Source organism: Podarcis raffonei, chromosome 11 (assembly GCF_027172205.1).
Source record: "Podarcis raffonei isolate rPodRaf1 chromosome 11, rPodRaf1.pri, whole genome shotgun sequence".
Classification (NCBI taxonomy): Eukaryota; Metazoa; Chordata; class Lepidosauria; order Squamata; family Lacertidae; genus Podarcis; species Podarcis raffonei.
The window spans coordinates 32,194,582-32,220,443 of NC_070612.1; the positions used below are offsets into that span (position 1 = coordinate 32,194,582).

General features: G+C 39.9%; 1 protein-coding gene across 7 annotated transcripts in view; it reads left to right on the forward strand.

Annotated features, from left to right (window-relative positions):
• VCAN (versican) overlaps positions 1 to 25,862 on the forward strand; it is a 131,927-nt gene that overhangs the window by 66,026 nt on the left and 40,039 nt on the right. For 6 of the 7 annotated variants that reach the window (XM_053408706.1, XM_053408709.1, XM_053408708.1 and 3 more), the window contains 2 exons: positions 552 to 2,603; positions 19,846 to 25,167. In XM_053408706.1, the coding sequence (XP_053264681.1) occupies positions 552 to 2,603; positions 19,846 to 25,167 (7,374 nt within the window). The remainder of the gene's footprint in view (positions 1 to 551; positions 2,604 to 19,845; positions 25,168 to 25,862) is intronic. The other variant, XM_053408712.1, reaches the window with a different exon arrangement.

Here is a 25,862-nt window from a genome sequence, read left to right on the forward strand (position 1 = left end):
TACCAACAACAACAACAACAACAACACTTCTTTTAGCAGCTGTTGGGCTGGAAGAGTAAGTATCGATCCAAGGCCATCTGGCAAGCTTTGTGGCTAAGCAGGACTGAACCCAGGTCTACAAACTCCAACAATGTAGCATATGATCAGCTATTCAAACCAATTCAGGCTTTTATTTTAATATGGAGGGGCAAATTCCCATTTGAAGTAGTGTGAAAAAAGTTTGAATCTGTGTGACAGTGGTTCCAAGCAGAAAACTACTACATACAAGACTTTTAAGTCATTGCTATGGACTAGTGGGAGTTCACAATTCATTTAAACTACATTGGATTGAATTGCTTTACTCTAGAAGTACATGGGACTAAATTAGTTTAATTACAGCTGCTTTCTGGTCAAGATGCTCAGCAAGTACATCCTGGGAGCAACTGGCATATAATAAAGATACAGTAGAGATAAAGGATGCTTGTTCAGAATTAATATATTAAAAATGCTTCTTACATTTAAGATATTGCAGTAAGCATGACATTCATTTTAATTGTCTTTCTTTTTTATAGCTAAGCCGAATGATTCTGCAACTGTTGAACCGAATATACCTTTGGAAAGTGGATCTTCCAATTTATTAACTGAACAAATCGCTTCTAAAACTAATCTTGATCCTCATATCTCTTCGGTCACACAAGGAATGCCTAAGGCAAAACTGGAAGAGAAGGTACCTAAGCAGATTGCTAGTTTATCCACTGTTCTACCTCAGACTGTTACAGACTTTTCTGATTCATCAGAAGTGACAGAAACAGATACTGCACCGAGTAACCTAGTAGGGATCACACCCACACAAGTTGTCTCTGACCTCAGTGAGAAGAGCTCTGAAAGTCAGACTGAACAAATAGAGGTGGGACCAATAATAACTTCTGTAGACGTTCTACTGAGAAATAACTTGAGTGAACCTGTAGAAACAAAAACTTCTGTTACATTAACAAAGGAAGAAACACATCCCGGCATCCAGCCTACAAAAAAATCACTGGAAGCAAAAAGCGACGTAAAACTGACAACCGTTGTCATCCCCAAAGAACTGCTCCCTGATCATCATGAACCTACAAAGGACGATAACAATGGCAATATTTCACCCGATGACAGGCCAGTTGCCTCTAGCACTGTTTCAGAATCAGATGTAGTCAAAGTGTCAAAGACCTTCTCACCTGAGAATGCTACAGCTACACCAGGTGTAATAGTCAGTTCATCTGAAAGCAAAATACCACTAACTACCGGATATACAAAGAGCTATGAAACATCATTTAGCTCTGAGTTAGGCTCTATGGAGTTTCCAAAGACCACAACCACTGCAACAGAAGTGAATGACACAGTGGCAGGGGTTTTCCCCAAAGCTGAAAGAGAGGACATGCCAAGGCACCGTGATACAGTAACACCTACTCCAGAGATGCAACAGGAAAAAACTGCAAGAACAGACGATGAGAAATATGATTGGACTTCTGAAGGGAGTTCTGCTGAGCATCAGCCAGACTTAGGAATTCCCAGACAAATCACTACTATTTCCTCAACAGGCATATTAGGCACAGAATCAATTATATTTACAAAGATGGTAACTCCTTCTGCAACAGCAAAGGAAGAACCTGGCATTTCCCTCATTTCTGAAACCCCAGTAGATAAAATTGCTAAAGATGTGGTCACTGTTACTATTCATACAGGTGTCAGAGGTGCGAAAACAGAGGCTACAACAGCTATTCAGGAGGAACCTGGTGCTAGAGATCAAGCTGTTGAAAAACTGGCTACTGTCCCAGACACTACTGCAGTGATTTCAACATTGCTTTTGACACCTGAAAGTGACTTAACTGCTGAAGGATCCGCATATGAAGGAAAATATGCAACTACTGAGGCTTTGGGCCCAGGTGTCAAAATAACAGTTTATGAAACAGCCACAAAACCTGAACTGTCTCCTGGAATGGATGCTGTCACGGAACGCAAACTAAAAATGACGCGTGTTCCCGCCAGAAAGGCAAGCACAGAAAGTGAAAAGGATGTACCCACAACCAGATTTTCAGGTCCCTTTCCTACTAAAGCTACTGCTCCTGTCACTGAAAAATTACCTCATGTGGAGACTCTTACAACTCATAGCCCAGAAGGTTCAGGAACGACAGAAGAGGCCGTAGGAACGGAGCCAGTTTTATTCTCGGCTATTGTGACAAGTAAACCGACGGTGGTAAGTGGCATAGCCACAGCTACCATTGCTCCAGTAGACAAGACCCTGACCACTTCACCATCCAAGCCTTTAATTACCAAAACACAGCCACCCTTAATTTACAGTGAACCTGACGAGGATACGAGTAAAGACATGGTAATAATTGAGGAATCTGTTTCTCCCATTAAAACTACTACTGATGATGATTTTACAGGCAAGACGGCAGAGCCAGAGATTGATACAGAATATTTTACATCATCGAGTGTGACTGCGGTTGCACAGCCTACAGGACCACCCTCTGAGGTTTTAGAGTCTCAGGAAGAGCCTCCTTCTACTTCAGATGCTGACGTAGGAGTGGAAAGCAGGCCTGACATAAAAGTGTTTGTTGTTGCTATCTCTGGCAATGATACAGGTAAGACTTTGCTTCTCAGGGCCATATGCCCAACCTGATGGACCTTTGGCCGTAGCAAGTAGTTTTAAAATGTGCTGGAAGATGTGTCTTTTATGTCTGGAGCATGAAACTATCTTACACTTCTGTATGTTAGAAATAGTTGATATTTTTGAAATGAGGTATTGGTAATAGCTATTGGCAATATAAATGTGCAAATCATCAGTTGTGGATGTAGCAATAATATATGAGAGCTTCCTATCTGATACTAGCAAATCATTGAATTGACTTCCATTATTTGTGGAACAAGGCATTTTAATTTCATAGCTTCCACTCCATGCATTACTACTCCTGAGTGTGGCATTGGAGCGTGTTAACATTCCATTAGTCTGTAGCTATTAACAATGGCATCTGCAGTGCTATCAGCTAAACAAGGCGTGAGTTCTTTTTTCTTTGCTTACGCCAAAGGGTGCTATCAAATTTGGGGAAAGAAAAGGGTATTGTGTGAAATTGCCAGGTTGTAATCAGAACAAACATTTGTTTTCTTCTGTTCTGTTCTGTTTTAGCTGAGGGCACTGTCTATGCAGCTTTAATCTTGTGGGTATCCAGAACAGAGATATCAACTGTCACTAATAAGTTATATGATTTCTTCTGTGTTAAGAAAAGAGGCCAATGTCTCAACTGAAAAGAGATCTGACAGGAGACGTTGTGGGATTTTTTAACATCATCAATGATAACTATGTTTTGAAGTCAGATAGAAACATTATTGGAGAAAATAGCAATGAAAGCTTATTGGATATTGTGTCTTATATAATTTTTCATACAGTAAGCCCACAATTTATGTGGGGGATACATTCCAGGGATCATGCCTAAAGCTAATAATTGGGTTCAATGGCCAAAGTCATGTTTCATTTTTCAAAGTTCAGTGGAATTACCAAAGTCATATTCCCCAGAACCACACCCCTTTTCTGCCTCCATTTAAATTTCTTAATATTTTTTTTTTTGCCACGCGCATAAAGCTGAATGTACACAAGTTAAATGCACCTAAGTTGCAGGCTTACTGTATGTAAGCCTTACTACTCTTTATATACTCTTTCCAACCAGTAGGGCACTTTTATAAGCTTTACAGAGTACTCCTTTTCAGTTGTTGTTTTATGAACTTCACACTCACTCTTGGCTGTACATAGTGTCATAATGAACATGTGTGGGTAGACCAAGTTCACTGAAAGAATGCTGAAAATTACATCAGAAAGTAATTTATTTGGAGCTCTCAGCCAAACAAAAGTAGACTCTTGACTCTTACCAGTTCCCCCATTTCCGTGAAATCCCTGAATCCCATTCTCAAAGCTAATTATTGATTCCTGGCCTCTACCCAAGTCATAACAAATTATTGCATCTGCAAGCCAGTTGTGCAGAGACTATAATTTCCAGTGTGGGCTGGTCTGTTAGGGCAAATGAGGGACTGCCCCACCAACCTCAGCCTCTCTCTAGCCAGCCCCCACATGCCCACTTCTGTCTCACAACCTATCAGCTTCCTCCTCCTTAGCCTCTGTGTTGAAGGGAGGGTGGGGCTAAAACTAGTTAGTTTTACCTGGTTGGATTACCTGGTAGGTAACTAACACTATAGTAAGAATTCAGTAGTAATCATTCCTGAGTAGCAAAAACATCATGCAATTTTCTCAAACATTTATTGTCAGCAAGATTGAGGCTTCAAGAAGATAGGCTATGACCCTGTGCCATAGAGATGAATTGGTTTAGTAACCAAGTTCCATTGGGCCCTCTCCTTCATATCCCTGACAGTTGCCAGTTTGTTACTTTGCCAAGGACCACATGTGGATGATTCATATTGTTGGGCTTTAGCTTTTATTTTACTGAATCAACTTGCAATGATTACACCATTAATTACAGCCAGTTGGATCTTTCCTCCGAGTTGGCCTCATTGGCCAAATGGATGCCACTCAGGAAGGTACCGCATGATCTGGGTTCAGGCTTGAAGCTGCGGAGTGAGTACAAAGACCTAACACAATTCCTCTCATGTTTGTTCTCTAAGTGGTTCAACCTGCCCCAGTAACAATTCTAACTCAGATAAAACCAAAAGAAATGTTTTACCAGAACTTTGGGGTGTTTTCAGTAGGTAGTGTTTTTGAAGTCTCTCTTGATCTTAACTTCCTGATTGTCATTCCTTGTAAGGTAAAGGTAAAGGGACCCCTGACGATTAGGTCCAGTCGTGGCCGACTCTGGGGTTGCGGCACTCATCTCGCTTTATTGGCCGAGGGAGCCGGCGTACAGCTTCCAGGTCATGTGGCCAGCGTGACTAAGCCACTTCTGCCAAACCAGAGCAGCGCACGGAAATGCCGTTTACCTTCCCGCCGGAGCGGTACCTATTTATCTACTTGCACTTTGAGGTGCTTTTGAACTGCTAGGTTGGCAGGAGCAGGGACCGAGCAACGGGAGCTCACCCCATTGCGGGGATTCGAACCACCGACCTTCTGATCAGCAAGTCCTAGGCTCTGTGGTTTAACCCACAGTGCCACCTGCGTCCCGTCATTCCTTGTACCAAACAACTAAACATGGTCTATAGATGATGCTCTCACTCACATGAGAACGGTGCTTAAGAACACTGTGTTGTTGTATAATCTAGTTCTGTGAGTTGGCTAACGGTGGTTTAGGATGCATGGCTGGCTAACACCTAAAGTAGGCTTCCTGCAAATGAGGCTTTTTGGGGAAACAAAACTACCATTCCCTACCCCAAGCCTTGAATCTCACTCAGAACAATGCTATGTCAAGGCATAGCATCATTCCAGGACATTCTGCTTGCCAGAAATACAGACATCAGCAAGGGATAAAAGAGTAAACGCCTTGAAAGTATTTGAAAAATTGTCCTGAAAAATTGTATGTCCCCAGATAATTGTAAAAAAGGACCCATTTCCATTTGTTGCTAAATTAGGGTAAGAATATTTCGCAACAACCCTAAGATATGTGTGTGTGTGCATTTATTTGTATCTGTCATGAACCATAGAAACAACCTATAACTCCATATTCTATTTCTGATCCCTTGGGACCTATATGATTGTTTTCCTAAGTTGCATGCCTTTTCTATTGATATAGCATAACATGAAATTATTCTGGAAGTTTATTTATTCTTTCCTTAGACCATATCAATTATTGTTTGCTACAAAATATCTGTTGGAGTTACAGAATTCCACTTGTGGGGCGAAGGGGCTGACTGAGATCTGGCTGAAAACCAAAATCGTTTTTTGTTTTGGCAGCTTCACAAAAATGTTGATAAGGGATATGCTGATAATATTGCTGAGGGGATTAAAATGGTTCTTTCCCCCCTCATATGTGTTAGAATATGGTGGTTTTCCTGAGAAAATGTATTGCACAAGCAAACCATGCACTGATGCAATTTGAGACAGGTGTACAAGTTAATGAGGAATATATAAAGCACACCATTAGTGTGGGTCATGAGGAGTTCTAGGGCAGGTGTGCAAATTAATGAGCAAAAATATGTGTGTATGGGGAGACAACCCTTTGGGAATTTACTTTCTTAAAAAGGGAACCATGGCTATGCATGCTGCTATGTTTTCTTAGGGGATGTTATTTCTTTCAACAGGATCCCATAACTTAACTTTCATACTATTGTTGAATACATGATGATACAACAGGGTGGACGGAATAGTCTCCAACAATTTGATGCTACAGTCTTTTCGTATTGTGCAAGTGGAATCCGTCTTGCGTCAATACTTGGGGTGCGGGGAGATACGCGTCATTTCTGTGCAGCTTAAAAGGAGCAGTAATGGAGAGTTATGATTCAAGAGCAAGGAGCGAATGAACTAGCAGAAGAAAAAAGGAACTTTTCTTGAGCATATAAAACTTTTTATGAGCTGACAAATACTGGGGGATTGAGGTGAGGCTGTTGTTTAACAGCAGCCGAGGGGATACTGAAAACATGACTTCTGTCTGTGTCGAGAATAATTTGCGCATCTGCGTCTTGTGGAGGCATTTGAAAGTGTTTACTTAGCATGCTTGGAAAGGCTTGCTGGGAGCCCAGGTTTCACACCAGCTATGTCTGGTTTTTTGACCCCTTCTGCTTTCGAACAGTCTGAAGCTGAGAGGGAGCCATCACTTTTTGAACGCAACCTTTTATGAAAAGGGACTGCAGCCTTTTTAATGCCATTTAGCATGCCATTTATTTTTTACTTCGCTTATTTTCTGCGTCCAAGATGTAATAAGTGTATAAAACTTCAATGAAAGTAAGAGTCTTTCACAGAATGCACAGATTAAAACATAACCTTAAGCTTTGGAATAAACAAGTGCCCTTGTTAGGGCTAATACTGTTTTTTGAGATTGGACATTGTATTTACTTTTATTTTATTTATTTTTTAAAAAACCTTAACATCAAAGGTCACATGGTGAGAACCTAAGAGTTATATGAAAAATGTCTCAGATTTCAGTGGCACCAGATGTATGAGAAGCTACTTACAAGAAAAATAAAAATCACTGGTGGACATAAAATTGTATGTTTGGCAGCAGACTAGATATTGCTTCTGAGAGAGGCTTTCAGAACAAGACGAATACAGGAAGAGACCTCATTTCCACAATATAGCAAGATTTGGGGCATCAAATGTGGAGCATTTGGAACAGTGAGTGCTAGTTTGGTGCATATGGACTTGAACGATGCTGTTGTTTATTGCTGATATTTGCACTGTGAAAAGGCTTATAGATGTTTTATTTTGAAAAGTTAAAAAAATGCTTGTGTGGGAATGTGGAAAGAGATGGAACCTCTTTTCAGTGTCTGAAACTTTAGCACAGGAATGGAGAAGTAGACTGCCTGCTTCAGAAATCCCCTGCACAGAATAAAATCCTGCCCTGAGTCAGAAGGCATATGGAGGATTGCTTGTTTGAAATTTCTCTGCCTAAGCAAAACTAGCCTAACAGAGAAGCGGTTGGGATTTAATCCTTGCTCCAAGTGTATTAGCTTTGCAGGGACAACACACACACTTGATTTTGTCTGCCTGCTTTCCCTTTAAATGTGCAAGCTTTTCTGTGTCTAAAAGCTGTATTTCTCACAGTGTAATTAGGCTGTCATCTTGTCAGTGAGTGTTAATTTCTTAGTTAATCACCAAGACAACTGTAGTAATTCTCATATTCTGAATGATCAAGTTCTTTTCTCACTCTCTTTAATGAGGAGAATTGCATTATTATCTCACAGTGCAGTGACTGACTGCTGCTTTACCACTGGAAATGACTCCTGGGAGTTCTTTACCATTGTCAGACTTGGATTTCACCTAAGCTTGAGTTGAATATCGCTCCCAATTCATGGTGCCACTTGTCTCCTACAAAAGTGTGTGTGTGTGTGCATGTGTGTGGCCTTTTGGGAGACCTTTTGGAGAAGTCTGGGGTGGGGATTGCTTGAAATTCTACAGTTCTTGAGAGGGCAGAGGGTGTACCATTACAGTGGTACCTCGGGTTAAGTACTTAATTTGTTCCGGAGGTCCGTTCTTAACCTGAAACTGTTCTTAACCTGAAGCACCACTTTAGCTAATGGGGTCTCCGGCTGCTGCCATGCCGCCAGAGCACGATTTCTGTTCTCATCCTGAAGCAAAGTTCTTAACCTGAGGTACTATTTCTGGGTTAGCAGAGTCTGTAACCTGAAGCGTATGTAACCTGAAGCGTATGTAACCCAAGGTACCACTATATAGGTAAGCTAGCAGAGGACTTGAATTCGGCCTTTTACTGGGGGTGCGAGAGACAACATTTGCTGCCACTTTGTTGCTTTAATAAGCAGCCCAGTGGCATTCCAAATTAGTAACAGAGTGGACCAATGCAAACAATGCTATGTCATGACTTATACATTGTCTGAACGGCTTTCTTTGTTAAATTAAATTAAAAGGTCGAGTGCCCCTACTGGTGATCTTCTTGGTGCATGAGTTCACATATTGTAGAGGGATCTGTCTGAATGCAGTTGAATGTCTGCATGGCACTTATGAATGGACAGCTGTGTTCATTTAGATCTCTATCCACACACTGTTGGCTACCCTGCTTTTCAAGGCTTCCCAGTGGATGGACCTCTATGAACATATAGTTCCTGTTGTTTTGAATCATACAAATGATTGAGATGGGGGTCTGCTGCTGAGATCTTGCTCCTCCACTAGCTTTCACTCACCATAGCTGCGATATCTGAAAAAAGGCGTTAACTACCGAGGTGAATATGGCAATAGGCCACTGCTATTTTAAAAAGCAGATAAGAATCAGAATCTAAGTAAAGTGGAGTGAGTGAGAACATAAGTTTGTTCTGAAGTGGACATTAGAACTTGGCTCTCTCACATTCCTAAGTATTATTTGTTTCACTTAAATTTTCACTGGTACATGTGAAACCACTTTGTGTTAAATCTGCCTAACTGGAAGACCTGTTGTTTGTTATACTTGCTCTACAAGCATTATGGACGCCTTTCTAAACAAAGTGAACACAGGGATAGTATAAGCTCATTTTTTATTTGAGAAACGATTGTACGTGTTTGAAAGAGAGAAAAGGATTATTCCTGCCCTTTGTACAAAATGTGAATTGTAGGCTTGAAAACTCCTTAATGTTAATTGCCAGCCTAAACTGTAGATTTGAAAAAATCTTGAACAATTGACTCAATAGTCCATTGCCGTCCATTTTAAGATGTTTCTGTGAAGCTTGTTAAAGAATGATTATCTTTCCTCAGATTCCTTCGTAGACACCCGGAAACAAAATCATATACACATTGTCTCTGCTGTTTTTTGCATTGTTGCCAAGGAAACTTCATCACCCTATAAACAATACTTGAGGCTTCCTAATGGCTTTTTGTGCATTTATGAAACAAATGAATGGTCACTTTATTCATGGGTACCGTGCCATTTTCATTATTCTCATAGGGAAATAGAAAAAAAAACCTTTGCAAAGTACATATAGAGAAGGACCTATTCCGCATTTTACATAGATGCAACTCTTAACATGTGTTTTCTATTGAGGAATATGTTTCACTTCTTGAACATGTGGAAAGTTTGTCATCTGTTCCTTTAGGCACTATTGAAATGTGAATGTCCTGCCATTCTTGCTGCAAATGTTAGCTAATTGTCACCTCTGGGGAAATAGCTGGACATAGTGAGAACTTTAGTTCCAAAACAAATGGGCCAACGCTCATAAACCCAAATTCAGAACAAATGTGGCATTTGGCACCATTAATGCAAATAGCCTTGTATGGGCAGAAGCTTTTTTCTCTCTCTTTTTGTATATGTTGTTTTTCAAACAAATTTCACAGTGGTATAGAAATTTCAAAATGGTGCTTTTTAAAGATTGAGGTACTATGGCCACCACCAGCAGCACTAATTTATTATATTAATAGCATACTACTTTGAGCGCTTTCTGAATATTTCAACACATCCAGTCTCATGAAAGCACTAAAATTGCAGGGAATGTCCAGTACTTTATCAGGTGTGATTAGTGTAAGAGCCATTTTTGGCACATTAACACTGCAGTAGAAATAGTAAAATGAAAGCACTCCTCTCAAAGAGACAGATCCATCATCTATTAATAACCCCACCAAGTTAAGCTGAATTTGTTGTTTAGTCGTGTCTGACTCTTCGTGACCCCATGGACCAGAGCATGCCAGGCACTCCTGTCTTCCACTGCCTCCCGCAGTTTGGTCAAACTCATGCTGGTAGCTTTGAGAACACTGTCCAACCATCTCATCCTCTGTCGTCCCCTTCTCCTTGTGCCCTCAATCTTTCCCAACATCAGGGTCTTTTCCAGGGAGTCTTCTCTTCTCATGAAGTGGCCAAAGTATTGGAGCCTCAGCTTCATGATCTGTCCTTCCAGTGAGCACTCAGGGCTGATTTCCTTAAGAATGGAGAGGTTTGATCTTCTTGCAGCCCATGGGGCTCTCAAGAGTCTCCTCCAGCACCATAATTCAAAAGCATCAATTCTTCAGCGATCAGCCTTCTTTATGGTCCATCTCTCACTTCCATACATCACTAGTGGGAAAACCATAGCTTTATAGGATCTCCTATACACACATATTTTAATCTCTTCCCCTTTTGCGAGGTCTGTCACTCCTGAAATCACCATCAGGTTGACAGAAAGGATAAACAGTCAGTCATTGAGCACTTAGAAAAGGATGCTGTGATTACTAAGACCCAGCATGGGTTTCTCAAAAACAAGTAATGCTGGATGAATTTCATTTCTTTTTTTGATAGAGTTACAAGCTTGGTGGATCAGGGGAATGCTGTGGACGGAGTGTATCTTGATTTCAGTAAGGATTTTGTCAAAGCCCCCCATTATATTCTTGCAGAGAAGCTGCACCACACAGCACTCCTTTCCAGTTTCTGGAGGGGGTGATGCTGAGCTACAGCATTTGTTTTTCTTATGTGGCGTAAGGCTTCTGACACTGGCTAAGCATTGCAGGAAGAAACCACGGGGTGGCATATGAAGAGATCCTTGCTGAAATGGGTTGTCACCACTTAATTTGTCATTGTAACTTTATTATGTTGTTTCATTGGGAAGTGGCTGAGTGAATGTGGGAACATCATCTCCTTTTTCTAATCTAGCCTTGCCCTTTTTGGAAAATCAGCAGAACATCATAATAAAGTTACAAAGCAAAGGTAACATCACTTATTTTGGGTTCAAGTTTCTGGAAACAAATTACTGCTTTATGTGGCTAATAAATATTTTACAGGAACGTTTTTGAAATAAGAGAAGTAAGACTGTTCTGTTCTAGACAGTGACCCACTTTTACAGGACCTATATTTAGAGAAGTAAATATTAGGAACTAAGCTGGTGGGTCATTATCTCTCTCCTACTAAATGAAAAAATGTACTCTATGACCAGTGATTTATGGGATGGGGTTAGGTAGGGAGGAATGGGTCATATGGAGTCACAGATCTAGAATAAATGTGTATTACTGTGACATAAGCAGTTACAACTGAATATTTAGTCCATGATTATTATCTGCTGTGGAACCAAATGTTGGTTTACTTAGTCATTCAGCTTTACTGGCATAATTTAGACAATAAAAATCATTCTCCTAATTTTGCTTCTGGGCATCGGACAATATAGGAATTCAGAGCTACATCCCATATATGTGAATACAGTGGGGAATCACAGTTACATTATGACTTTTTTGGCATTGAGTGTTCCAAGTATCTTCTTAGTCGTTTAAAGCCAAATTCAAATGTTACCTTTACAAGGCCATTGGATACACAGCCAGCAGTCAGAATCACAGTTGATCAGATAAACTGTTCTCAGCAGATCCCTTGTTCTTTTCATGGCGTTTGCTAGGTTATATACCAGTGTTAATCCTGCAAGAATGTTATCCTTAGTCACATTATGCTATTTTTAGGCACCAGTTGTTTTGGGGAAAATATGAGAATAACTGTTAGAGAACTACCAGCAAAGACATTTTTTCAGTACCTATGTTAGATGAGATACCATGTTCTTTTGATAAATGCTTTTTAAAAAGTCAGGCCCAATTTATGCATGCATATTGAAGGTAGTAAAGTGCTTGTGGATAATTTCATTACCTCAGTTTCACATGGAAAGCCACATGCAAACAGTCCAGAGTGAGAAAGAATGGTTTCATTACTCTCAATTTTAACTTGGTTCCCCCCCTTCATTTCAAGTTAAAATGGTGGTAGAATGAAATAAATATAATTTTTCCACCATGCAATTTTTTAACTTGACAGATTAATCAGGAAATGAGCTGATTTCAAGCCGAATCCTATACAATATTTGTCAGATGCAAGTTCTCTTGGGAGAATTACTCCTAAGTAAGGGTACATAGAATAGTCTTATTCTGCGTAAATCTCACACAGTAAAGTTGACAGCAGTATTTTCCTGAACAACACATGATGAATACATTTTTAAAGTTATGTTAACATTTACCATATCCTTGACCCCAGTGAGATATTAACAACAGGTATTCGTTGAAGAAAGGATACATTTCTGACTACTTCCTTCCCCTGAGTTCAGCACATAGCCAGCTGTACAGGATTCTCCATTAACGTTGCCAGTAAAGCGCAACATGTTTTAGCTTTGAGAAGGCTTACTTGACCTTTCTACTTCAGTCTTCAGCAAATATATAAGTAACTGATTGTGCTCACTTGGGCATACCTAAGTATCAGGATGCTGATGCTCCTGAATGCCATTTTGACTCCTGCCATGTAAGCATTTAGGGAGGAGTTCATTGTAGCACCAAGTTAAAGTCCCTTAGCGGCACTAGCAGAATGGCTTGCGTAAGAGAAAGTGCAGGAAGCCAGGATATTTGTGGATAGTTGCGCAAACAGCCACAAGAACTATGGTATTTAGACTTTGGTTTTTCTGTGACCTTCTTCCTGGAAAATGGACAGTGACAATAATTTGCACAACTGGTCGCACAACAAGCTTCTGCTAGTGCAATTGTTGCATGGGTTTTCATTTTCTTCGAGCATTATTCTCACCCTTGTGCTGGTGGTCAGAGAATGTTGAATCCTGCTTGGGAGATGATTAACCATTTGGGAGAAATGATGTAGGAGTTTTCACTAACCAATTTGTTCAAGCAAAGGGAGGAATCCATGGGCTGGAGTGATAAACCCGAGTAAAGGTTTGAGACCTGCTATTGAGTTCACTTATCCTTAAAGCTTCATTATCCCAGTAATCCTACCACTTCACTGAAGGATGCATTTTTGTATTTATCTCACCTTACCAGTCCTGTATGCAATGCTGAACTGTAAAGAGTCTTAAAGGATTTTTTAGGGCAAGATTTAATGCCATATAAAAGATGCTGAGCTCACAAGAACCTCAATTTCCTCATTTTTTAGTGGTGTGTGCAGGCTGCCAGAGTGGAAAGATAGTTTTGGTATAATACCCACATAGAATGTGTGAGAGAGTGGGTGTGCATCCGTGTTCACAGTTCTCTTGCCAAAAAGGGCAAAATTCCTTGATTGAAGGCAGCAGAAGAAAACATGTTTTGGCATATTGATATTAGTGAATAAATAATGATTCGGAATAGGATTGTGTATTTAATGCTAAGCAATACTATGAGATTTCTTCGTTAAGCCAGATCTTAAAACCATAAGCTAGGAACAGTTTATGGAAGAGGGGACATCCAAGAAAGACACTGCTATTGCCAAGCCTGACACACAGCAAACCTATATAGTTTTTGGGCAAACTCTTCCAAGGTTACATTTTTAGACATGGGATTAAGTTATGGGATCATTCCCATGACTAAAAAAGGCAAGGTGGAAGTATTCATTTAGTAAGGGAGAATAAACATTAACAAATTCCTTGGTTTATCCTGTAACTTAATGATTGTTTAAAATACCAGGTTAAGTTAAGGAGAGCATGCTAGAAACAAGGTCTTTCTTTTGGCAAATCAGTATACCCCTGATTAAAGACACATTCATTAACTGCTTAGGTGGTTAAAGAATTAGGCACTGGCTAAAATAAAGTAATACAGTGTCATGCTTGATCATTGTCAATGCTTGGTTGAGCACAGTGCAGTTAAGAACAAACAAACCGTCAGTTACTTTGTGCCCATACGTACGAAAAGGTCCTCTCTTATATTAGCAACATTTATGTGAATAGCCTTCCCCCCCCCTTAATGGGTTTTGATGGTGGTTTTCAGAGTCTGGTCAGGCAGAACTTGCTGTAGAATTCAAGGAGGGACATACCTAATTGTGCAGTAGTGTTTCGTCTCTGGACCTAACTAGATGGCAAGTTGGATCAAGCTTTGCTACGCTTTCCCATAGTCTTCTCAGCTTGGATTGGGCCTCTTCCCCTTTGACTCAAGTTATTCTGCATAAGGTTCAGTTTATTTTGTGCAGACTGTGGCAGGCTCGGAGATCCTGAATTGAAATAGTCAGTATTGAAATTAGGCCTTACTTGATGCCCCTTTGGAATAAGAAGAGTTGCTCACATAGCCAGGGGGAAAATACAGCTATTCCAAACAAATATTGAATAGGAACTTGTAAGGTTCTTCCACTCTCAGAACTGAAGTCTTGTAGTACCTGACGAGTGCATGGCGAATCAATCTCTCTTGGTGATTTTCAATGGAAATGCTATTTTTGTCTTTGAAAATTGTACCACATGTGCTAATAATTGCACAGTATACATGCATGCAGATTCAGAGACAGAACAATCTAAAATAAAAATAAAAATGCTGCCTTTATAGTTTTATAACTTTCTTTTATCTATGACACATCTTTCACTTAATCACCATAAGCTGCTACTTCAGGCCACTTTCTCCAGTGCAGTTATACTGACTGCAGTGGGACTTACTCAGAGTAAGCGGTTTGAGGATTTCAACTACAGTCTAAAAATAAAAGTCTTGGACAGCTGATTATTAACTAAAGCTGCAGAAAGAAATAGCACTGCCATTGTCAACATTTAGGACGTGTGACATTAATTTAAACTTTCTTAGAACTGCACTAAAATATATATTAAGTCTATTGCAACCATTCTACACAATCCAAAACCATATTAACAGTCATAATGAAAATCTACAGCCAACAGATGAGTGAATAATAAAAAACAAGGCTATAATGAATTACAAAGAGAAATGGAAGACATAAGAAAAGCGGAAGAAATGCTAAATTCTATAACAAGAACCACCACCACCCCTCTGAAAGTGACAGTAAAACACCCCCCCCCATTTCCCTTGAGATCTAGGGTTACTTCTTTGAATGTTCTACCAGTAATGTTATCTGAAAGCAGCTTATCAATAGTATACATAATTTCTTTACCATAAATGGTCTCTTTAGTAAATAAGGAAGAGATTATTCTTAACCTCTGGTGGTATAAATAACCCCAGACCAAAGTAACCTGTCCCATGTTCAAAAGTGTTCATCTGTGCACTCAATGTCCATCATATTTGAATTTCTAAGAAGAATCTTGACATGCGTAAGGTAGAAAAGAAGCAATTCTATTATTGGGTCTATGTTCATCTTGCATCTCTTGTACTGTGCATTTTTCCAGTTGTTTCCAGCTGTTTCATTTCCGCACAAATTCTGGTGATATGCAGTATAAATGGTGGCTCGTTCACCTCTACTTGTGTGTAAGTGGCCTGGATAAGTGTGAACTGCACATGTGCAAATAGAACTACCCAGATTTGTCAGTATAAGGAGGACAGGTGTGAAAAGCTTTGCATTTCTTGTTTTGGAAAAATAAAATTGAGAGTGCTGACATGGCATAAGATTATAATTTAGACAGAAGTGAGGATATTGCTGAGGTGCTAATTTAAAACATTGGAGGTCAACAAAATATGATTAAAGAGCCAGTGTACCACTGAGCCAGAAGATGCATTAAACTGAAATGAATGAATGACTTTTCTGAGCTTGGAAGAAGCATTTGCAAAGCTGTGATGAAGCCAAAGTGGAGAATGTGAGGGTGCTCCCTCTGGCAACATCCACTCTGCACAGATGTTTCTGGTCTCAGCCAACAATTCTGACAGTCTGAAATGGGGCCCTTCAGACAAGAATTGGAACTTGAGAAGATTCTGCTAATTAAAACATTCATCTGCTTTTCCATGCTCTTCTACTGGAATACAGGCAATGCTGTAAACCAAGTTCTGTAACTGAATCTAAAAACTCCAATACCAAGACTGACCACCCAACTTGCTTGATTTTCAACTCCTTTCAGGCCAATTGTACAATAAATAAGTTCTTCTTTAGCACTGCCTTCAAGAAACTGAGTTGACTAATAATTTATAGCTTTATACGAGTTTCATGTGTCCTTAAAAAGAAGAAGGGCTTACTGCTGCAGGGTGTGTACATTTTCCCCAAATCTCTCTTTTAATTGTTGAAGAGAGGACAAAAAGTGTACTTTGATTAAGTGTGTTTGTGTGAAAGACTGAACCAACAGAAAAATGTTCAGCAATATATTCCTTAAACCTTTAAATCACAGCCAAAGATAACAGTGCTTTGACAAGGATACATCAGCTAGGAAACATTGTGAACAGGACTTCAAAAAACACTGACTTTCACTCTGACTTTGGCCAGCCTACTTACAAATAAGTCTGAGAGGGGAGAATAGAATAAAAAAGTTAATAATTTTTGCATAGCTTGGTTTGTTTAACTTAAGTGTATGTAGTGGTAGCTATGTTTCCCCCCCACAACTAACTTGCTGACATTGGGCAAATTCCAAATTCCATCTTGCCAGAGGGAGTAAAACTGTTAGCAACTTTCAGGGGTTTCAGTTCTTCCCCAGATGGAGGGATCAGAGATTCATCATTGATATTTGAAGGCTGCATTCATACAGCAATTATTCATTAAATTTGGAAGACTAAACGATGCTTTGGCATAATCATGCCCCTCCTGGCAAGTTGACAATATGACTGACAAGTCAGCAGTGGCAGGGTCAGCAAGGTCTATAGTCTAGTGATATAGCTTCTTATCATGTGCAATACCCTGAGTTCTACTAGGTAAAAGCTGGAAGGTTATAGAGAGTGATGGCAGGTCAAGAAAATAGTGTAGTCAATAGAAAGCTAAAGCCAGGGACCAAAATTGGCACAGTTGAGAACCAACAGTTCTCAAAAGATCTTCATCCAGTTGAAGCTGATGCTACCCATAAAGGTAAAGGTAAAGGGACCCCTGACCGTTAGGTCCAGTTGCAGATGACTCTGGCGTTGTGGTGCTCATCTTGCTTTACTGGCCGAGGAAGTCAGCGTACAGCTTCCGGGTCATGTGGCCAACATGACTAAGCCGCTTTCTGGTGAACCAGAGCAGTGCATGGAAACGCCGTTTACCTTCCCACCGGAGTGGTACCTATTTATCTACTTGCACTTTGAGGTGTTTTCGAACTGCTAGGTTGGCAGGAGCTGGGACCGAGCAATGGGAGCTCACCCCATTGTGGGGCTTCAAACCGCCGACCTTCTGATCGGCAAGTCCTAGGCTCTGTGGTGTAACCCAGAGCGCCACCCGCTTCCCTCTGATGCTACCCATATATAATCTAAACCTTGATCGTTCCGCGATTGCTAACCATTCCTTATCAACGTTGTTGCCCAGTTTAGGAGGACAGGATTATCCTGAAGCATAATTTAGTCTTCCGTATCCCCTAAATGAGAGCTGAATGGATATACACTCTTTAGATGGCTTGCATGCATTTCTGATCTCTTCATCTGGGGAAGAACTGAGACTACTGAAAATTATTGACAACTGCCCCTCTCAAGCCAGGTGAGGGAGAGGGAGAGAGGGGTGTGTGTGGGGATAGATGGTGTCCTCCAACCCTCTATCAGATTGCTAGATTTCCAGTGGTCATACATTTTATAGGGGGAGAGGTTGATCAAAGCAGTGAGAGTCCAAATGGAGAGAATTGCAGTGAATCTGGACCCTAGGTGATGCAATGTGTGCTCTGACAGGAGCAAAAGAAAATGAAAAAACATAAAAGAAAAGGTACAGATTCAAGCTCTGTTCATAAGGCAAATACCTATGAGGACTGAAAAGCCAAATTACAAAAACTGTAGCATGAAGAAGGTATTTAATGTAATATTATAGAACTCCATGCTATACAATACCATTCCACCCACCCAGGGGAACTGTTAGGTTGTGAACAACTGTTCAATGTTTTAGAAGAGAACCTGGTTTTAAAATTATCTAAATATGCTAAATCTGTAGCAGAATCATGTTGGAGCATTGCATCTCTATAAATTGCTTCTTTTGTGTGTATTATATGTTTTAAAGCTTAAGGAGATCAATGCAGACTTGATGTAGGCTGTTGTTGGCTACATATGTATATATGTTTATGTCTTCTCTGTGTGCCTAAAACAGATGCTTTTCATCAGGGTTATTACCTACTATAAATGAATTATACTAAACCAGTAATCTATGTGTCTCCCAGGTGAGAAAAGTAAGCCAATGGCCAGGAATTTTTTAGTCTTATTACTGCCCCACAGTAGAGGGGCCAGTTTTTCAGTTTATAATTTTGAATTGATTGGTTAAATGTTTTGAACTACAGCAGCAGAGAGTTTAACAAACAAACAAAAAGTTTCAGAATTACTGAAGATGGTATTGTTTAGGTAAGGGAAAAAAAATATTCCTGAGTTTTTCTCATCATGGTAGTTTGTTTTGCTGCCATTGCTTTCAATAGCCTCGGGGGATTGATTGGTTTACTGCAGTATATGAAGACAACTCCACAGTCTTCTACTTTTCCAAGAAACTACTATCATGGGGTAAAGCAGTTCTGGGAACTTTAGCTGTATTTGGATATGCCTGAATAGATCTCAGGGCAGAGTGAAAATTATAGTCAGTATGAAGGGTTTGGGCTTCTTCCCTTGTATTACAGGCCTCTCAGTTACAATAAAAGCTCTCCAGACTTTCATTTTATTAAAAAATGCTGGAGAGACAAAACTAGAGAAAAGGTCTCTATCTTTCATCTCGGTAATTAAAAAATGGTGTGCCCTAAAATAATCCTGATGTTAAAATAGCTTGTAATACTTTTACTTCAGTTTCATTAGCCCATAAAGCAGGTTGTGTGCAAAGCAAGGGCAGTTAGCCATGACCTTGGTGAGTTCATTAAAGGGACCTCCAGATATCAAGTCCTTTTTCCCACATCCATCTTGCTCTCAATGCAGTCATACCTACCCACTGGCTTCATATCCCGACCAAACATATCTAGATGCTATCATCACTCACAGAGTCACCCTAGACCTCTGCATAGTCTCCAAGATGTCCCAGATACTGTCAATCTCCTTTCCCTCCATAGCTTCTGATAGAGCGTTTCAAATCTTTCTATCAGCTTGCTATATCCTTCTCCCAGTGAATGCTGTACTGCCACTAGAAGGCCATGCACTTCAAACACTGCTGCTGAACTATTTGAAGACCTACTTGATTTGTTAATTTTTACTAAGCTGTCTATATTTAAACTCTAAATTTTCTTTTCTAACTTTCTAAGGAAGATTAGTTTATGATAGAACATACTGCAGTGGCATGTAGTTATGTGTGTGATATCATCGATACTTTATTCACCTAATGGTTGACAATTTCCTCTTTCTTCATAGACTATAGTATCTCTGTTTAAATAAGCACTTTGAAATATTTATTTCGTTTCATTTCATGGTATCACAAAACTTGGGGAGGGATGACTCAGTACAACAAAAACAACAACATGGTAGTGAAATATTAGAAGTGTTTAAATAGCTGGATACTAATGGAAGCACATGGGAGCATTCGATCTATTTTTCCTTTCAGTGCATTTGGTTTTACTGTGACAGTTGATGCCCATGTCAAGCCAGTTGCTAAAAATATTATTAAAAGCTCTCTTTCTTTGCAGATCCAGTGCATGAAGTTTGGGATTTATTTGGTTATCATGAAATAGACGAGCCCCCTACAGATACTGATTCAACACAAGATGAACCCTGCACAGCAACGCCGGATGAGGAATCTGCAGAACTTTTAATTTTGGACCCTTTATTCTACCCAGAAATATACAATCTTGGAGAAGATGATGACGAAGAAGACTGTGAGAATACTACTGATGTCACAACTCCACCAGCTTTGCAGTTTATCAATGGAAAGCAACAGGTGACTACAGCACCTAAAGATAGAAATGCGGAAGAAGCAAGGAGTGACCAGATTGAAAGTTTACCACATTCCAAAAATGTAACCTTTTCACACATCAATGATACTAACATAGTGTCTGAAAATGAGATCTCTGCCACAATGCAGCCAAATGAATCTGCTGAAATTATAGGAGAAGCCACTACGCAGAAGCTAACGGCAGAATCTATCATGACGGAACTGGCCTTTAGTGGCGATTCTGAAGTTTCTACTACAGATAAAATCCTTGAAATAACATCTCTACATGGCCAGCCTTTATCAGACACTACAGAGAAATTAACACAGCCTGGAACAGATTTTCATCAAATCTTAAGCAAACATCCTGGCATTTTCTCTGTAATTAATACAAAATACTCAGGAGCTTCTACTACCATGCCTGAGTCAAACAGTTACAGCTTTTCACACTCAGTAAGAACACCTCCAAAAGAAGCTTCTGAAAGGTTTTCTACTACAATGTTTACTCCAACGTTTGCTTCCATAATCATAGAAGATAGCACAGCACTTGAAAATGTTCTACAAGATGAATATAAATCAACAGTTAGACCAGATGCACTTCTTACTGCTGAAAGTTCAATAAAAACAACCAGAAGTCCTAGTTTGTTGAATATACCAGAAGGCTCTGGAGATGTTCAACAAGAGAATGCTAAACCTTCGACCGCGGTAATAAAAATGACAGGAACAGAAGAAAATCCTGTTCAGGATATTTCCTCAGATCTTGGCAGACACAGCCCTACAAAAAGCAGCCCTAGTGCTTCACAGCCTCCTGCATCTTTGTATAAAGACATGAATTCTACACTTGAACAGAGTTCTGTAGAAGCTCTTACTATCCAAACTATTCCTAAATTAATTTTGAACTCTACCAAAAATGCCGAAGAAGTGAGGGATGATAAGGACGAGATTAAGAGCACCATTTCCTCAACCAAGGAGTATTCAACTACTGTTAAAGCAGAAAAGTTGCTGTTCAGTAACGATAGCGTCAGATCTGTAAGCCAAGAATCCATAACTCTCACTAAATCAGTATCAGTGACAGATGCCTCACCTCTCAAAACTAAAGAGGCCACAGAGAAGATAATTCCTGTAGATGAAGAATCTGGGGATGGATCCACAGATGTTTGGAGGAAACCTGGCATGGACATTCTTTTGGGGGGTCCCACCAGCAAAGTGGTAAGTACTGACTCCCCATTTATTGACCCAGGTACTGAAAAAATAGATGTTATCACTATAGCTACTACATTGAGTTCATTACTATTGAGATCTCAACCTGGAAGCACAGACACACAAGTGAAGGAGCTAGATACTCTTAACACAGATTCATCACCTTTGGAATATGCAATTATTATTGATCCCACAATGCAAGTGTTAAGTACTGAATCAGACAGAAAGGCCATGGAAACTAAAACTGAAGTGCAAGTATCAAAGGATATAACTGATAACCAAGGACCAGTAAAACATGAATTGGATGCAGTCACGCAACTGCCATTTAGCGAAAAGTCTATTCTGGAATCAAATGAAGAGATGATAACATCTTCTACAGCGATTGAAAAGAAAATTGACTTGTTTGAGACATCTGGTGTGGCATCATCTGTAGAGTCAACTGGAAGTGGAAGCACTACAATCCTTTCTGTCAGCACTCCTACACCATTGAAAGATAACATTATTCTGCAAGAAAGAGGTTCTGAGTTTTTAATAAACGAAACAATGGAATCTGCCAAACCAGAAAGCACTGGACACTTTTCTCCAACCATTTCTGCTGAGATAATTGACCTGGTGGATGTGGGCTCTGGAGAGGAATCAGGAGATAACAGAAGTAGTGTAGTACTTGTGACTCATGGTCCTACAGAAAGAATAATAAATACTAAATTTCCATTGATTGAACAAGGTTCTGGAGACATAGATTCTTTTACAGAACCTCCTATAAAAACAACATATGAAAACAAAAGTAGCAGCGTGACATCTAGATATGTGCTGTTTACTGATGCACCTGCAAAGTTAGACACACATAGTCATCACACCACCAGGTTCACTTCAGTGAATGCAGGAATTACAAACACTGAAGGAGAAACACCAGCTGAATCGGAAACAATAGCTTTTACTACAATCCCTCCTTTAGAAGATGAAATGAATTCTGATGAAGAACATGCTGCTGAAACATCAGATGAAATGGTACAGACCTTTGGAGTGGTAACACAAGAATCTTTCATTAAAAGTAAAGAACCTTTAACTGGACAGACAGGAATTTCAACTGTTTCTACATTTATCCCATACATAGAAGAAATAAAAATTGATGTCACACCTGGAACTGAATTTGTGCAAAAGAATCTCTCTTCACATGATAAAATCCTCACGATTGAGTCTGAAACATTTCCAGATGAACCTGTAAGCCCTTCACCAGCAGCTGAAGATAAAGAACAGTTGGCACAAAATGCTCACCCAACTGAGGACAGCCACAAGCCTTCCTCCATGTCTACAGGGTACAAGCCAGTAAAAAAGGCAACCAGTAATGCTCCATTTTTTTCGGAACAAGGTTCAGGAGATGCAATCTTTACTGTTCCATCTACCACTGTGCCTATAAGTTCTGCTATATTAAATGTCAATGCAAACACATTAAGTCTTGACATTCTTCAGCCTAGAAGTTCAGAAGCAAGTACTTCAGAGCAAAAAATAAAAGAATCTGATACATATCCCACTGAAACATATGAGGATTTCAGCAGTGTTAATAAATATCCATACACTATAGCAGTAGAGTTGCTTGCAGGAAGAGACAAAATAGCCCCTAGTGCATCTACCTTAGATACCCGGGTCATTGGCACAGAAGTACCTACTATAAAGCAACTCATTCTTGAAAATTCTCAAAACCTAGAAAATAGCTATCAGGAGAAGGAAAATACAACATTATCAACATTGGTAGCTACTGATGGAATTTCGGAGGAAGCTTCTCACGTGGTGATGTATGAAGATACAACTCCTGTTCCTGAATCTGTTCCTGGAAGGCCTACTCTTGGAATTGCTAAAGAACCTAAACCCACCTCAGAACCTGAAATGATGAGAATAGCAATTCACGAAGGATCTGGAGAAGGTTCTGGTTGGCGGGACACCATGGAAAAATATCCTGAATCACCTACCCAGTTGCCAAAAAGAGTAATACCCTCATCTCATACACCTGGCAAAAATAATTCAAAAGTTGTGGACCTTGCTGAAGCAGTGAATGGATCTGAAATAGAATTAGTATCATCACCCACCCACGGAGAAGAAAAACAAATGCTACCAACCTCAGATAGTGACTTTTCAGAGACATTTGCAGATGAAAGTTCCACAAACAGCATAAAAGACTTTGAGGAACTTATCCCACTGCCTGGTGACAAAAGGAATTATTCGGGGGGTATTTCCAGCTTCATTGATGTAGGCCATGGAATAATATCTGATGAAACAACAATTATAGATGCTGATAACTTGAAATCAAATATTGAAGACATAGGTGGACAAAGAACTGTGGGCTCTGAGAGACCCTCGATGTACAGCATTTATACTTCTGTAACAGAAATTCAGACTGCCACACCTACAATTACTTTAGCTGTTGATAAATCAGATGGCTTTGGAGATGGTCAAGGGAGTTCTGTAACCAGTAAGTTCATATTCAGCAAGCCCATGATATCTGATCTGACACCAACATCAAATGATGTGGGCTCAGGAGATGCCACACCTTTCACAACAGAAACTGTTGTTACTCAAGAGCTGCCCAAAATAGCTGCATTGCTTCCAACTATGCCACTTCTTGTTAGATCTACCACGTCATCGCCAACCAGCTCCAAAACTGATGAAAAGGACAAAGAATTAGAGCTGGAAACTAAACATACAGATTCCAAAAATACAATAGAAGACAACTCTGAATTACAAACATTGTCAGACAACCAAGCAATAGCTGATGAAAGTGAAATTGCTTCTACCGCAGACTCTTCAGGAAAAGGAGAAGTAGATATGGATGAAAAGAAACTCGTGGCTCCTACGCCGCCATACCTACCCATTGAGCCATGGAAATCTTTGACAACACACAAATCTGAAGAAAGCACAGTTACTGTACAACTTGCTTCCCAAAGTGTAATGAAGTCTGAAGAAACAACCCAGGAGGTCTACAAAGGAATGAAGGAAACAGAAGCCACAGAATCCATAGAAACAGATCCAGAAAAAATACATTCTGCAACTCAAACTCCAAAGTTGCCCGTGACTGTCTATTTACTCAATGGAGCTTCTGAGTATCCTGAAGACATAATGCCAAGTACTTCATCATCAGTTGACAATGACAAGCATGATTTGTCACCAGTACAAACCTTTAGAGAAGCTAGTGCTGACATCACAGCAACTTACAAACCTGCCCTGAAAGAGTCTTCAGGAAGCACCGAGTTCCCATTAGCATCTTCTCCCAAACTGGTATCAGAAAGCAAGACCACTGAATCTGTGCCTAGTTCTGTAACAGAAATGAAAGAAAAGCCAGGAAGTTCAACAGAAGTGATTATTGTCGAAGGAACCATTGCTCCTGGAGAGTCTCTTTCAAAAGAAGCTAAGCCAACATTTATAGTTCCAGGAACTGACATTTTAGAATCTAGTTCAGAAGAAGAAACTTCTCATGAGAAGGAGCTAAATCAGTTAGATGAAAATAGTGCTGATGGAGACTTACCATGGATTCGCACCACACCATCTCCCATTCCACATGAAAGTAAAACAGGTGGAGTATTTGGGACTGATGGTGAAGCCGATGTTTGGCCAATTTCATCCCCTCCATCAGTAGACACAACTGTGGAAACCCAGACTGCATTGGATGGGCAGAAGAAGCCAACAACTGTTTCCTCTAATGCTGCAACAAAAAACCCAGGCTCTGAAAACACTCCCAAATATATTAAGCAGGCAAGAACCACAGGGGGCATAAACAGCATTGAACTTGTAACACCACCACTTTTGCTTCTGGATGTAACTAATGGATCAGATTTCCTGATTGGCACAGGTGGGGGTTCAGTCGAAGGCACAGCAGTTCAGATACCAGGTAAGAGTTAAATTTTCCACTACTGAAATGTTCTTCACTCACATGAAAATATTGGCCTGATGATACAATATAGTAAACTCTGAAGATACTACTGTTAGGTCTCACAATACATTTTTCATCGGTCTTTGCAATCTCAACTTTTTTTGAGCACACAGACACATTTACAAATGTAATAGGCGAATTGGATCTTTTGTGGGTATGGCTGGCAGAAGTGCCTTTCCCTCATCAATTACTTTTGGCTGTATCTAGGCTTGGCAGATTCACATGCAACATGTGCCCATTCATTGTCCAGCAACAGTGAAGGCTGATTGCATGAAGAAAAGACATATTGCGTGAGAGAGCCATGAAACTTTGGGTTACATGGGGTAATAATTTTGGAATATTTACAGAATAACAAGTCTTTTTATGTTAACAGATATTCTAAGGTTATTAGACTTTGATATGTCATAAAAATGCAGATATATTTGTCTTCAGCCAGACATACCTATGTGCAAAAGGGGGCTACATAATGAGTCTTACTAATAGTAATTTTGACTGGATTCACAATTGTATCCCAATCCTGGAATGAAAGAAAATCACACCCTACTAAAGAGGTTGATAGCAATTATCTCCCTGCCCCATTGAATCTGCATCAGTTCTCTTATTTTACTCTTTTGTACATGGGGTATGGTGGGATTCAGGCTGAAATCCTATAC